Source organism: Blennius ocellaris (assembly GCF_963422515.1).
Source record: "Blennius ocellaris genome assembly, chromosome: 19".
NCBI lineage: Eukaryota > Metazoa > Chordata > Actinopteri > Blenniiformes > Blenniidae > Blennius > Blennius ocellaris.
Window position 1 is genome coordinate 17,149,667 of NC_137668.1, and position 13,356 is coordinate 17,163,022.

Here is a 13,356-nt window from a genome sequence, read left to right on the forward strand (position 1 = left end):
ATGACAAATAAAATCACACAAGTGAGACAACCTTAATCATTTCACAAGGGTTGCAATTGTCACCCTCAAAATCATTTTAAAACGTTTCCTTCAAAGGACTATAAGTGTTGATTAGATAGATAGATAGATATCCCACTGAAAAAGACTCGAATGGCTATTAAACTAAGTTAACATTTCATTGATAAAGAATCTTATTTGTAGACACACTAACTCCATGGCTTAATAGAGAGAAATGTCACTTAAAAACCTCTTGCCAAATGTCATGTGCAGTCGATCATCACATAGACATTTATTTCCTCTGTACAGGAAATGGTGCAGATCATATTGCGGTCAAACATTTATTTTATAATGTCAAACAGAATTCAGTTGTGTTGGTCAGTAATTCAGCGTGAAGCCTGAAAAGGCGACCCAGCCTTCTGGATTCATGAATTTCTTAAGAGTAACTTGACTCTCCTGCAGCACTGTGAAACAAACCCCAAGTATGAGCCTAAACACTGTCAGGAAGCACTTCTGCAAAGGTGTACTGTATCCAGTTACATTTCCAAGGGCACCTTTTGTGCATGCTTTGTTCCTGGTTACCGATCTGTTTTTTTTTTTTGCTTTTGAATGATTGAATGTGCTTAACTGTCTTTTTAAAAGAGTCTTTCCATCACTAAACCAGGTGTAGCAGCGTAAGTCAACGTGTTATATGCTAATATGCAGTGAAATATTAGTTATAACAATGATACCTTCAGGCTCCAGTGGTATATAACTACAAAGATGTCAACAAACTGAGCCAAACAATCACAGTACGTGTCTGATTGTGCGATTAAAAGTGACCAAACCAGGTCGGACAGCAATCATAAACTACTGTGAGTGATTATATCCACTTCCTGGTTCTTACAGTCAGTACAGTTGGCAAAATGAGGCTTTGAATGACTGTAGAGATAGCTAGCTCTTTGTGGAGGAGTTGAGTGTCTGTCCACAGCAGCTGACTTTCCTCTGTCACTTGAATAAATAAATAAATAAAACAAAGCTCCAGGTGGCTGCATCCAGAAGAGTCCTGCAGTTCTGTTATGTAGCGACCCAGCCATGTCTTCAAGCCTCCCACAATCTCAGTGCAGACTGGTGTCTTTTTCTTTCTTTTTTTTTTTTTTACATTTTGTGAACGTGATGAAGTAAAGAAGCTCAGATAAGCTACAGAATAACCAGCTACACCTGCCTGTGCAGTGATCTCTTTACTCCAGGAAGTTTCTTCTTTGTGATCCGAGAGGATTCACAAATAACTTCCTTTGACTTATGAATGGGCCTGAATGCGTTCTTGACTCTTTAATGCAAGTTAATGTGTGCACATAGTGCATGTAGTCACGAATACCTCAGTTGGATTAACTTCTCTTTTTCATATAAGAGCGTTAGAGCGAAGTACAGGGCAGAGTCTTGGTCACGATTTGTATCTAACAAATCTAACTGAGAGAGCACCATCCCATTCTTCTGGTATTTCTGGTTTGTTAAAGTTTTACACAGACTTGAAAAAAGATCGAAAAATATTACTTCAGCACAGGGTTCAAACGTGAACTTGTAAATGAAGAAAAATCGAAACTGAGGGATGAGGAAGTCTTTTTTTTATTGAGATCTCAAACAATAAAACAGCAACTTTAAAACTCAGACTGCAACAACAATGTGACGATTACAATACAAATGAATCAGCAATTTCCTTTTTCTTCTTTTGTTTCCTTATGTCATGCAATAATTCTAGTTTCCTATGCAACAGGGTCTTCTTTGTTTGGCCTGAAACCAAAATCTATCCTGTGGTTTACCTGTAGAACAAAATCTGTGATGTTCATATCAGTCAATGCACTTTTAAATGCGAGTTTTAAACCACAATTTAAAAAAAAGAGAGACTGAGAAGAGTTAAATGGTGGGAAACGATATGAAAGCAGCAATAAAGATATATAAATTTTTTTAGATGTTAGTATCATCCCACTCTCTTTATATGGGTAAATGGGAATGATTGTGCTCCTCATGCATATATGCCAATATGAAATAACTGTAACATCTTAAACACTAATAAAAACAGAGTTCCACCCATCAGGTCATTTCTGACTTCTGAACCTGAGGTTGTTTTTTAAATCACGGTGAACATTGATGTGTGAATGAGGAGGTATTTAGGCTACGTCACTGACAAACCAGATAACAAAAAAAAAAAAAAGATCCTAAACCCCAAAATGTTTAATCGACTAACAGCAACAAATGAAAAGATAACAAACTGACCAGTGACAGAAAACCATCCTTACTTACTAGATACAGGAAAGCTTCGGAAAATCAATATGTGTAGTAACCGATTCAACTCCTCAAAAGCTAATATAGTGGCTCCTCTTTTATTTTTCTTCTTTCAATAGATCAATCTATTACAAAGTGATATCAACACATAAAAGATCGACTTGATTTGAAACATTGATCAATAACTACCTACGCAACTGCTCTAAAGCAGTTCACACATTACAGCGCATGAGAAAAAAAATAACATTTACAGTTTGGTCACAAGTGGGAAATGTTTGATTCCCTCAACAGCAGAATATTACAGTGACAGTTTCGCAGTGTAGATCTGTCAGTGCAGAGGAGTGTAAGCATGGGGTGTAATAATGATGGTGGCTTTTTATAGATGAGTGTTTGTTTCTCGCATCAAACTGCTATCTAGACAATTGTGTTCCTGACATGATTACAGGTGAAAACATTAAAAAAAAGTCTCTGGACAGCATGGAAAAAAAGAAAAAAAAAGTTAAAAGCCCTTTCATATCTCTGTGAGGGCTGCAATGTCGAGAATACAGGCAGTAACATGTTGGATTTTTAAAAAATAAATAGAATAAATCACACAGGATTGTACATTCAGTAACATTTCAGTTATTTCACCCTTTTTCTGCTCCGCATGAGATTTGTCAGCAGGTGGATGTGAGTCGAGGGTCTGGAGCGTCTGAGGATCCTTCAAATCATCTTGTTAATCTGAAACTAAATACAAAGATCATTTAATGATATTCAGAACAGAAAAATAAAGGGAATGCTCATGTTTTTTTGTTTGTTTTTTTAAACAATGTTATCTCCTGTTCTAACAGGTTTCACAGCATAATGTCCAACTGTAATGGAACTCAGAAATGAAAACATGTTCTGATCAGAATTATTCATAGCTTTATGCTCTCATTATTTGATTTTATCAGGATTTCCTCTCGTATATTTAAGTGAAAATAACCTTCTTGGAAATGGTATTTCCCTGAGCCTCAGATTTCTGCTGCTGTGAAGATGCAGTCGTGAAATGCTTTGAGACTTACCGTTGAGACACTGCATCCTAAAATCAAACTTTCAGTTTGTACTTGTAATGAACTAGATGGATAGTGACAATAGTCTTAATTCTTTTCTTAATTGACTACAAAATCATCAAATTTGAAAAGACTGAGAATGAGTGTTTATTTACTCAGAAGGTGGCGATTCTGTGTTCACCATGATTGGGTTAAACAGTCATAATATAAAATGTGAAATTCATTATGGGACTTCTGACTAGCAGTAGTACAAAAAGCTTCACTCACTGGAAAGCGACTCCAACTTCGCTGCTTCCGACAAAGCCAGTCCAGAATTCTGTTTGGGCCGGGCCCCCAGCTCCTGCACGTCCCCGGTGGGATTCCTGTTTTCATCCAGAGGCTTCTTCTCCCCCTTGTCAACCTCAGGAATATAGTGGCCTCCCTCCTCTGCCACCATCTTCTCCACTCTCTCCATTAAACGTTCTACCTGGGGATGCTCCCCAAATATGCAATTATTAATGACAAAGTACCTTCGCTTGCATTTCTCCAGCACCCGCTGCAGCTCTTTGCCCTCCCTGCGAATGTACCTCTCGATGGAAATGGTTCGCAGCACCTCTGCCCAGGTGAACACCACGATGGTATGTTTCCATACGTGCTCCCCGAACAGGCTCACATGCTCCTCGATGCGGGCCCGGTCCACTTCTGTGAACATCCCCACGGGGACGGCCAGCAGGAAGGCGTGTGGGCCCGGAGGACAGAGAGTGGCACCCCGTACCAACTCCTCTTTGTAAGACGCGGGCGTGTCCTGGGCCGAGAACCAGCCCGGAGTGTCCACCACGGTCACCTGGCGACCCTGCACCTCCGTCTCCCTCTTGATGCAGAACTCAGCCGCTCGCTCCAGGCGAAACTCCTCCCTGCCCATGATGGTGTTGGCTGTGAGGCTCTTTCCCGGCCACCTCCAGCCCAGCACCACCAAACGGATTTCAGGCAGATGCATGGCCGCCTTGGCTGCAGCTGCTGCCTGTTTGGCCTCGTCCTCTGGTCCAGAGGCATTTCCAGCTACATGCAGGGAGACAGCGATTTCAGCATTTGAGAGGAGAAATAGAAAGAATATTATTGAGATTGAATCCTTCATCATACCCAATATTAAAAAATTTTTTTGTTAAAGTAGGTCAAAAATATGTATTGCAGTCGTAATGTAAAAGTAAATTATAATCAACATTTGCATTCATAACAACCTTGAGAGTTCACAATATCATCACAACAATCATCTTTGGATAAATATGTATCTTTAAAAATATATATATTAATGTAGTAAAAGACGTGATTCATTTAATAGAAACTGTCATAGCTCTCTGTGGATGATGCAAGTTAAAATGGAACTGACTCTCCCAAGTATTAAGCAACAGCCTTTAGCTGAAGTTCCTTGGTAATAAAGCCTTAACAGATGTTAACAACGAAAATATGCAGGTAAATAGAGGCCAGCTATAGTTATTGTGTGTTTATAAGGTAGGTCGGTGTGAACGTGTCAAACTCCGGTTCAGTTGTTGAACCGGGAAACAGTTTGCCAACTTTTAGGGCCCCGCCTCGAATTTCTATGTCAGAAAGCAAGAAAGGCGAAGAAAACAGTAAATATATAAACTCACCCGTCGTCTCCAGTGGATTATTTTCTGCCATTGTGGGTTTTACTCGGGACTGTAGAGGTTACTTGTCTTTGGGCGGTTAGTCCGAAGAAAAGACTTCCTCCTGATGGCAGAACTTACCGGCAGCCCGCAGCGGCTTTTCACAATAAACCCGGAACCTGAACTCACTGCAGCGTCGTCACACAGCGAGAACACTTCAGCTCATTGCAAATAAACACACCAATGCAACTTCAGATTTACGGAAGAGGATTAGGGCTCCCTGACAAATATCAAATAAAAAAATGGATGCATTTATTTTGTTCCAACTTTAAAGGGAAGAAATAAGTCGGAATTCTGAATTTATTCTGACCTTCAAAGTCGGAATTCTAGGAAGTCCGATATTACAATCAGAGTTCTGAGAATCTCGTCACAATAATAAAAAAAAATAATTTAATCTGAATACTGAAGTTAGTATTTCAACTTAAAGGTAATTTTGTTGCAACTTTAAAGTCAGAATCTTGAAAAAATATTCTGAGAAATAACATCTGAGTTCCGTCTTTAAACTCAGACAGGTGAGACCATCAGATGCGGCACCAAAAAATCATTCTGTATTGTGTCAGCACCCTTTGTTACCACCATATATAATGTAATAGTAATTACTGTATACATAACTATAGCTGATACATATTTCATATATTCTTTTTTTCAAGAGTGTTATTAGGCAAGGCAAATGTCTTTCTATAGCACCATTCAGACATAAAGCTCATCACACTGCTTTACCAGGGAATACACTAAAACAAGGCAACTAAGAATGTTAAGCGATCAGGATACTAAACACATTAAAAGAGTGACTTTGCCTCGGTTGGTACAGTGGGTCATTTCTCAATTTGATGTTGCAGGTTTGACTCCCCAACTATCCACATGTTGAAATGGATGGACTGCACACCTTACATGGCAGCTGCTTCCATTGGTGGGTGAATGCAGTTAAAGTTTGGGAACTGCTCGCTTGGTGGAAAAGTACTATATAATTGAAATCCAGATACCAAAAAACATTGAATGAAACAAAAATGTTCAGCATGTAACTAGTCTTATAATAAACAAGAGTAACATATATTTACAGTAGAGACAGTATGTCAACAAGTAGAAGGTTTTTATTGTGACAAAGAAGCAACATATGTACAACATTAAAGTTAAATCTGGCAATATTTACAGCTGCACAAAAATTCTGCCTGGATAGTTTCACCCTGGAAAATAACATCGCCTGTCCAAAATTATCGTTAGCAGTCTGAGAAGTAGTTTAACTAAAACAAAACAAAAAGGACAAAGTAGACAGACAAATCTAAAATCTTTATTCCTTCACTTTGAATTTTTACAAACCATAAAGAGGGACTAAAAGCTGCAAAGCACAAAGCTTATTTTAATAAAATGTAATGCTCTTCATTTACCCCAAAAACCTTCAATAATGATACAAAAACAAATATGATGTAGCTTTCTGGGCACTTTTTGAATGTAACATTTATTTCATGTTAACTTCGGTCAGTGTACTTAGGTTCCCCATGACGACAGCATTCGCATGTCTTCATCCTCTTCGACCCTTCTCCTGGTGGCTGTAAGGAAGAACAACAGTCGATCATGAATGTGGTTATGGTCATTAGATACTCAAGACATTTTGAAAAAAGGTATCCAATCAAACTCTATATTACTTTATTACATGCAAAAAGAATGCAATGGAGTGCTGTCTGTGATTATTAGTCTCATTGAATATCACAGTGTCCCAGACTTACTTGCACGCTGACCAGGCCGTAATGAAGGCAGGTTGGCGCTCGGAACGCTGGGGAGTCCGCCCATATTCAGCATTCCTTCCTCCTCTGCTTCATTCTCCAGCTCCTCCAGCTCAGCCAGCAGCTCATCCTGACCAAACGAATGATGAAAATGAGAAACACACCAGCATGTGACACTCAGTCTGTGCCAAAAGCACAAACACGCACACAAACACTGGCTTCTCAAAACAACCGGAAGATGTTCATTTGGATCGAGACGAAGACCAAAATATGCACCTCATCGAACGTCTCGCCGAAAGGTCGGGAGATCGCCTCGCTGATCTCCTGAGCCACGTCCTGTTGGTCTGTGATGTCCGCCATGAGGTCATCTATCTTGTTAACGTCCCTGAAGATTCAGAGGAGATGGATTAAATAGATTTAACATTTGGAAAAACTTAGATTCAAATTATTTTTTTATTCAAAAAAAGATCAATAAAAAATGTAAACAGTACATTCTATCGTTTTATTTCAGTGAATATGGGGGATGATTTACATCTCAGCTTTTCTGAGAAGAGACCTACTTTATTATTATTCTCAATACTGAAAGGTAATATTGAAACATTCACTATTTCCAATAGAACAAATGGCGCGAAACGACCTAATTTCTATCTTATTTCTTCTTACATGTTTTCATGGACCTGCTTCATGGCCTTGGCAGCATAGCCCATGTTCTTCAGGACCTCTGTATTGGTGTGCGAGTTCTCCAGAGCTTCCCTCTGAAACTCGATAGTGGACAGCGTGCCGTCGATCTGGGTAAGCTGCTGCTCCAATCGCTTCTTCTTCTTCAACGCCGCCAGGGCAGCTGATGAAGGAAATATGTTATTAAGTCATTTGTGTGATCCTCACCTGTAATTTCATCTATTTCTTTCCTCTGGCTGAGAAGCATCTGGGCGTGCACAAACAAAGGAAACATGGTTCCTCCCTGAACTATGTGGACTTAAAGGTGAGCCATGCATAACACTAAGATAATACACCACAATGACAAGTACAATAGGATTCCTGAGAAGAAGAAAATCTCTCAGGTTTACAAACTCCTTATATAACTTTTTCTTGCCTACAAATCAATTGTGAATAATTTACCCCACAATAAAGCAATTAAATATAGCAACTGCAGATCAGTCATACAAGTGTGTCAAAGGAACTTATCGTGTTTTCAATCAACTAAACCCTTTCAGCATGTCAAAGTCTAAAGTCTGATAAATCAAGTTGCTCATTAACAAGGTTTTCCATTTGCAATTCATACAAATGTAGATTCCAAATGTATAAACTGCCCTTATGTGAAACTACACTTGTGATTCCTCGAAGGACTTATTTGATGGCGCTGTTCTAACTTTGGAAATGTAATGCTTTTAAACGCAATTTGATACACTCATGCTCAAAAAGTGTTTTATCAGGAAATGTCAAATCTGAGTAGTGTGAAAATAGAAAAAATAAACTGTTTCATCAGAGTTTGACCTGTTCTTTGAGATTAAGTTTATGAATCATGTTTTTTTTCCCAAGTTTATTTTGTGATCGTGTCCAACTTCAATAGCTAGACCTCACTTCCGTGTTTACATGACGTCATCTGAGTTAATAAGGGAGAAAACAGGTATAAATAGACACAAATTACCACCTTAGTGAGGTCAAACATCGTCCTTGATGTCAATAATATAGATTAATGTTCTTGTTTTTGATAAAAACGATTCAATAACTGAGGTTTCAGCAAACAGGTGGAAAGCATGGCCTACATGGCAGGTGGACAACAGGTGCACTGAGAGAAATAAAATAAACTCCTACCTCTCTTGTTTTTAGTGCCATGCTTCTTGGCAGTGGCCAGCTCCTGCTCTATCCTCTTCTCCAGGTAGTCCTGCTTCTTGGTCAGCATTTCCTCGGTTTCCCGCAGTTTGTGGATGGCCTCTTGGGGGGACGGAGCCCCCCGAGACCGGCTGTGTTTGGACTTGGAGGTGCTGGAGGAACCCCCCTTAAAGAAGCTGGATATTTTACTCATTTTGTCTCCCTCCCGCAGCCTGGAGACTAAAACTACGCAGGTATGTAAGGATCACAAACTGGGAGCGGAGCTGCGGGTACAGCCGTCCTGTCTCTTGTTTCTCTACAGGCGGGTGTGTGTTGTAGAGGGCAGAATTTCCTGCTTGGCGACTTGGTAGTTTCCATTCAAAGCAGCCAGTCAGCTTCCACCACCACACCTTTACCCTCATCATCACCTGCGTGACGTCTGCATACCTGGCGGTATCATCCCTCCTCCTCCTCCTCCTCCTCCTCCTCTGTACTCGCTTTACAAAGCACAGATACAACTTTTAACGCTATCTCTTCGATCAATAAATGTGTTTTGTTTTAATTTTAGTACCATTCCAAGAGAACTATTGTGACGTCAATTCATATCAGTTAAAAACATTCATGCAAAATTGTAAGACAACAAACGACAGTTTCGCAGTTTTCTCGTTTTTTTCTATCTTATTTCGCTATTTAGTTAATGTTAACTTCTGACGTCTCGTTACCGTGGATACAGTTTTGCCGTGAGTGACAACAATTATTTTTCTTACGATACATAAAACTATTTATATTGTGGAAATAAGAAACATTACTATTAATTATTATTATTATTATTTTTTTTTTTTTTGAAAATAATGAAAAGATCCCGTTTTTTTTTTTTATAGTCACGTGATCATGGTGTCGGGGTCAGAGTTCGTGTTGACATGTTCGCTAGCTCTTCGGCTAACAGATGGCTGCGTTAGACATTGGAAAGCATTGTCAGATAGAGTCCTGCAATGTCAAAGGTCTGTTGAAATTAACCTAAACTAGCACAAATATACCGTTTAAGGGACGGTATTACTAGGTTGTCGTTTTTTAATGGAGAAGTTACTCTCGAGCATGACTAGCTTGTTAGCCAAGTTAGCTCACAAACTAACCACTATCTGTGACGAGAAGTGTTCAGCTTTATATTTAAAAAAAAAGAACTCAATCTTCTCTAAAAATTCGTTTTTTGATTCTGGTATTCTCAACGGAGTGAGCAACCGTCAGCGAAGTATTAAGGGTCAATAACGTTGAATCCTTGGTGACTTTGCAGCTGTTCTGTTTATATTGTATGATTTATAATCAAAAGAATAATCATACTCGGTTTGTTTTCTTTATAGATTTTCTTCCGTTTGTCTGTGATTCCTGCAATGGAGTTTTCTGGTAAGCTATTATCCTCTTTCTGGGAATTATTTCAAGTAGAGATGTTCAATTTCATAGTCACGTTGTTTGAATTACAATATATATTTCTGCAGCTCCAAAGTTATGATACATGTCCGTTTTTCAAGCCCCACTGCTGTCTTTTTTATTTGGATAGATGAGACTGTACAATCATACATTTTCAGGCTATTTCAGCAGGATCCTGTTACCATTATCAAAAGACATGAATTAGTTTAATTTAAGTTTACAAACAAACACTGAAACATGCGTTGTTACTGTAAGTGCAGGTATTTTTCTCTCCAGGTGGAGACCATAACTTAGCTTGAAACATGATTTCTTCTTAATGTTATAGTCTGGACCACAGAAACAGAGAAGCCCACTCATGCTCAGAGGTAGGTCATACCGTTTACAACTTAGTGTTCATGTTTTCAGATGATAGCATTGGAATTATTATTGGGAGTTGTTCTTCTCTTTCTTTTAACTATATGTTGAGTGTCCTGTTTTTCTTTGTGATCTTGCTTTTCTTTAGGAGCCTGTGAAAAGGGACGTCCAAAGTGTTGGTGGCACTAAAAGTTATCCATGCTCATTTGAAGACTGCAAAGGAAAAGAGCTGCTACCGGTTATATGTCCACAGTGTGAGAAACATTTCTGTTTGGCGTAAGTCTCTTTTCCTCTTTTGTTCTTTTAACTTTGTTTCAAAGCAACAAAACTTTTATGGACCTCTACTCTGTTTCAATTAACGTGTTTTTGTGTTACAGCCACCGTCATCAAGATGATCACAGGTGCGAAAAATTGGAGGTGCAAAAACCTCGAATGGCTGCCACCAAAGAGTTAGTCCAGAAGATTATAGGTCAGTTTATTTTTCATATTCTTCTGTTGTTCCTCATTTGTCCACATGGGATCAGCATTAAACAGCAAAGCTATCATCGCTGCCATAACCAAACAATAATCACTAAAAGCGTTCTCTTTTAATTCTGCGTTGAAAATCTGTCTCGTTACTGCACAGAGTCGAAGGAGGGATCCAAAAGTAAAGGGCGCAGAGGAGCAAAGAACAGTGCCACTGCAGCTAAAGTTGCTCTAATGAAACTGAAGATGCATGCTGCCGGAGACAAGGGACTGCCACAGGTAACATCCAATCCGCTTGTGGCTTTAAAAGTTAAGGCTTCACTCTGATTGGGGTATTTTACGCATTTTGACGGGCCGAAAGACACTTATGACATGTAATGACCGACATGGTTTAGAAAGGCCTAACAGCTCGATGGCTTTTGGGCCTTCATAAGTTACTTTGGATTGTCAGGGTGATATACGTTAGATTCTAGATCACTCCTTTGTAAGTGTGAAACATCCGGACTGTGGTATCATCTGTAAATTGGACAGAAATTCATTAATAAAAAATATTTTTGAGTTTTTGTGCAGTAATCTTTAATACACCTTAAGCACAATTTGATTGACGAGCTAGATTTAAAGGAACACGACAAACAATTTTTTTATATACAACCAAAATGCTACAGTTATTTTTAAGGTATGCACAACTAGAGCCCAGATATGCTGGATAATTCTTCAATAATGTGATCTAAAAGTTAAACATTACTTAATAGCCTAGTTGAAAAAAGGCATTATTCCTTTCATCTTAAAATCTAGGAAATTAAAATCATGCCGAAGGAAAATAGGTTGCATTGTATGATTTTAGCTGTTATTTGCTGTTTGTAGAAAATGATAAATTACAATCTACTGGCTGGATGGATGGATGGATGGATGGATGGATAGCAATTCAGTGACGCATCAAATGATCAACAGCAACAAAAATACCCTTAAAGATAAATAAAAAGTGATGTCATCAACCACATCTTAGGATTTTGTGTTTTGTTTTTTTTAAGTGGTTTGTGAGGATATAATAGTCTTGTACAGGTAGAGGATTGAGTGGAGCAGTGTTTGTATGATTATATTATATTATATTAAATAGTCTGATGGTTTGGTGGATGAAACATTTTCAGAATGTGTATTTTTCTGCAGTGATGCAGAGACAACAGCAGGTACAGTGCATGATGTAGGTGTGAGAAGTCAGTGATGAGGCTGTGGGCTCTGGTCAGAGTGTATCCCTGGAAGGATGGCAGGGACCACTGTCTGTGCTACCCTGCAGTTTGACACTATAAAGGCCCGGTCAGTCTTTCAGTGTTTCAAGTGCTCTTCTGTTTTTGCTTTTCAGACAGAGAGAACCTATTTTCAGGTGTATCTTCCCAAAGAATCTAAAGACTCGAGCCAGCCCATGTTCTTCTCCTCCAAGTGGAGTGTGGGAAAAGTTGTGGATTATGCAGCCTCACTCGCCAGCCTCAAGAACAACAACAATGTTTCGACTGCGAAGGTAAGACGACGTCAGGGGCACTGACAAATACACAAAATTTTGCAAACACATTTGTTACTGATGCTGAACTCCTGATCTGCTCGTTTCACTTTACATTCTGTTTGCATCTACTCTTACTTCAGTACTTCTATCTGTAATAGACGTTGTCTCGTTTTTTTATTACCATTGTCCTCCATATCTACATTTAGATTAAAGCTGTTTACATACTTGAAATGCTGAAGTACCAACACTGTCCTGCTCATAGCATGTGATGGCATCACGAAAAGACCTCTACTTACAGGAAGAGGGTTTAACCACTGATTTCTAATGCTGATGTAAGAGTGTCTGTCCTTGATGCTTTGACCATAATACTGATGTCATACATACTGTTTTGTTGGTTGTTTCTTTCAGTTCTCTATTTTAGTAGTGGTAAAAAAGTATCTCAAGGGTCTAAGTGATACTCTGAATTAAATCAGTTATGATCCAGCTTAAACAAAGTTAAATCAGCTTTATATACACATATGCCACTACCTTAGTAAATATTGATGCATCTAAAGAGTTTCCCCTCTGTATTTGCAGAAACTGAGGTTATGCCATCCTCAGACAGGTGATGCCGTCCGGATGGATGATACGCTCCTCTCCCTGCTATCTAACCCAGACACGCCCCTATATAATGGGGGTAACGTTATCCTAGAGTATCTGGACAATGAGTGCACGGGCCTGGAGGACGTTTCTGACTATGTGACACAGACATGACTCATCGACATCAAGGAGTTATCGGACAGTTTACAGATGATGTGGACAACATCAGCCACTGTTTCACTTCTTTGTAACTAACTCACCGGATATTGTCCAAATTCATGTTGAAGCAAGGAAGAATGTACATGTAGCTAATAGTACATACCATGATTGTGCAATAGCCCTTTCAATTTTGGTACTCTGGTATAGTGAATTAAACTTTTGTGGCCAAACAATGATCTATTTTGCCCATCCCTGGTGAGCAGTTTGTTTTTTGTCTATGAATATCAATTTTAGAATTGGACTGAGTCATAAATGATACAATTAGCAATGGAAATTATGGGGAACCAGTTGGATTTGATTATATTCAGTCATTCAAAATGGCACTTTTTTAA

General features: G+C 38.9%; 3 protein-coding genes across 3 annotated transcripts; 1 reads left to right on the top strand and 2 right to left on the bottom strand.

The window, feature by feature from the left end:
• Window positions 1-1,593: 1,593 nt before the first annotated feature.
• Window positions 1,594-5,028, bottom strand: gimap4 (GTPase IMAP family member 4). Its single transcript, XM_080515176.1, has 3 exons — window positions 4,916-5,028; window positions 3,558-4,328; window positions 1,594-2,985 (listed from the first exon to the last, which is right to left on the bottom strand). Exons 1-3 carry the CDS (start codon window positions 4,944-4,946, stop codon window positions 2,975-2,977), a joined length of 813 nt encoding a protein of 270 aa, XP_080371302.1. The 5' UTR covers window positions 4,947-5,028; the 3' UTR covers window positions 1,594-2,974.
• A 996-nt stretch (window positions 5,029-6,024) lies between these two features.
• On the bottom strand, window positions 6,025-8,795 carry chmp4c (charged multivesicular body protein 4C). The gene is made up of 5 exons (XM_080515156.1): window positions 8,488-8,795; window positions 7,336-7,513; window positions 6,949-7,057; window positions 6,676-6,802; window positions 6,025-6,498 (listed from the first exon to the last, which is right to left on the bottom strand). Exons 1-5 carry the CDS (start codon window positions 8,696-8,698, stop codon window positions 6,437-6,439), a joined length of 687 nt encoding a protein of 228 aa, XP_080371282.1. The 5' UTR covers window positions 8,699-8,795; the 3' UTR covers window positions 6,025-6,436.
• Window positions 8,796-9,392: 597 nt separating this feature from the next.
• Window positions 9,393-13,151, top strand: zfand1 (zinc finger, AN1-type domain 1). Its single transcript, XM_080515131.1, has 8 exons — window positions 9,393-9,485; window positions 9,843-9,885; window positions 10,235-10,274; window positions 10,412-10,539; window positions 10,641-10,732; window positions 10,889-11,007; window positions 12,089-12,244; window positions 12,803-13,151. Exons 1-8 carry the CDS (start codon window positions 9,431-9,433, stop codon window positions 12,977-12,979), a joined length of 810 nt encoding a protein of 269 aa, XP_080371257.1. The 5' UTR covers window positions 9,393-9,430; the 3' UTR covers window positions 12,980-13,151.
• The last annotated feature ends 205 nt before the right edge of the window (window positions 13,152-13,356 follow it).

Bases quoted from the DNA above. Each gene is read 5' to 3' on its own strand.
- zfand1 (XM_080515131.1), top strand. From the start codon at position 9,431: ATGGCTGCGTTAGACATTGGAAAGCATTGTCAGATAGAGTCCTGCAAT. The intron at 11,008-12,088 runs GTAACATCCAAT...TTTGCTTTTCAG, and splicing joins GAGACAAGGGACTGCCACAG to ACAGAGAGAACCTATTTTCA. The intron at 12,245-12,802 runs GTAAGACGACGT...CTGTATTTGCAG, and splicing joins ACAATGTTTCGACTGCGAAG to AAACTGAGGTTATGCCATCC.
- chmp4c (XM_080515156.1), bottom strand. From the start codon at position 8,698: ATGAGTAAAATATCCAGCTTCTTTAAGGGGGGTTCCTCCAGCACCTCC. The intron at 7,514-8,487 runs GTAGGAGTTTAT...TTCCTTCATCAG, and splicing joins TGGCACTAAAAACAAGAGAG to CTGCCCTGGCGGCGTTGAAG. The intron at 7,058-7,335 runs GTAAGAAGAAAT...CTGAATCTTCAG, and splicing joins AAGCAGGTCCATGAAAACAT to GGACGTTAACAAGATAGATG.
- gimap4 (XM_080515176.1), bottom strand. From the start codon at position 4,946: ATGGCAGAAAATAATCCACTGGAGACGACGG. The intron at 4,329-4,915 runs GTGAGTTTATAT...CCCTGCATGTAG, and splicing joins TAATCCACTGGAGACGACGG to CTGGAAATGCCTCTGGACCA.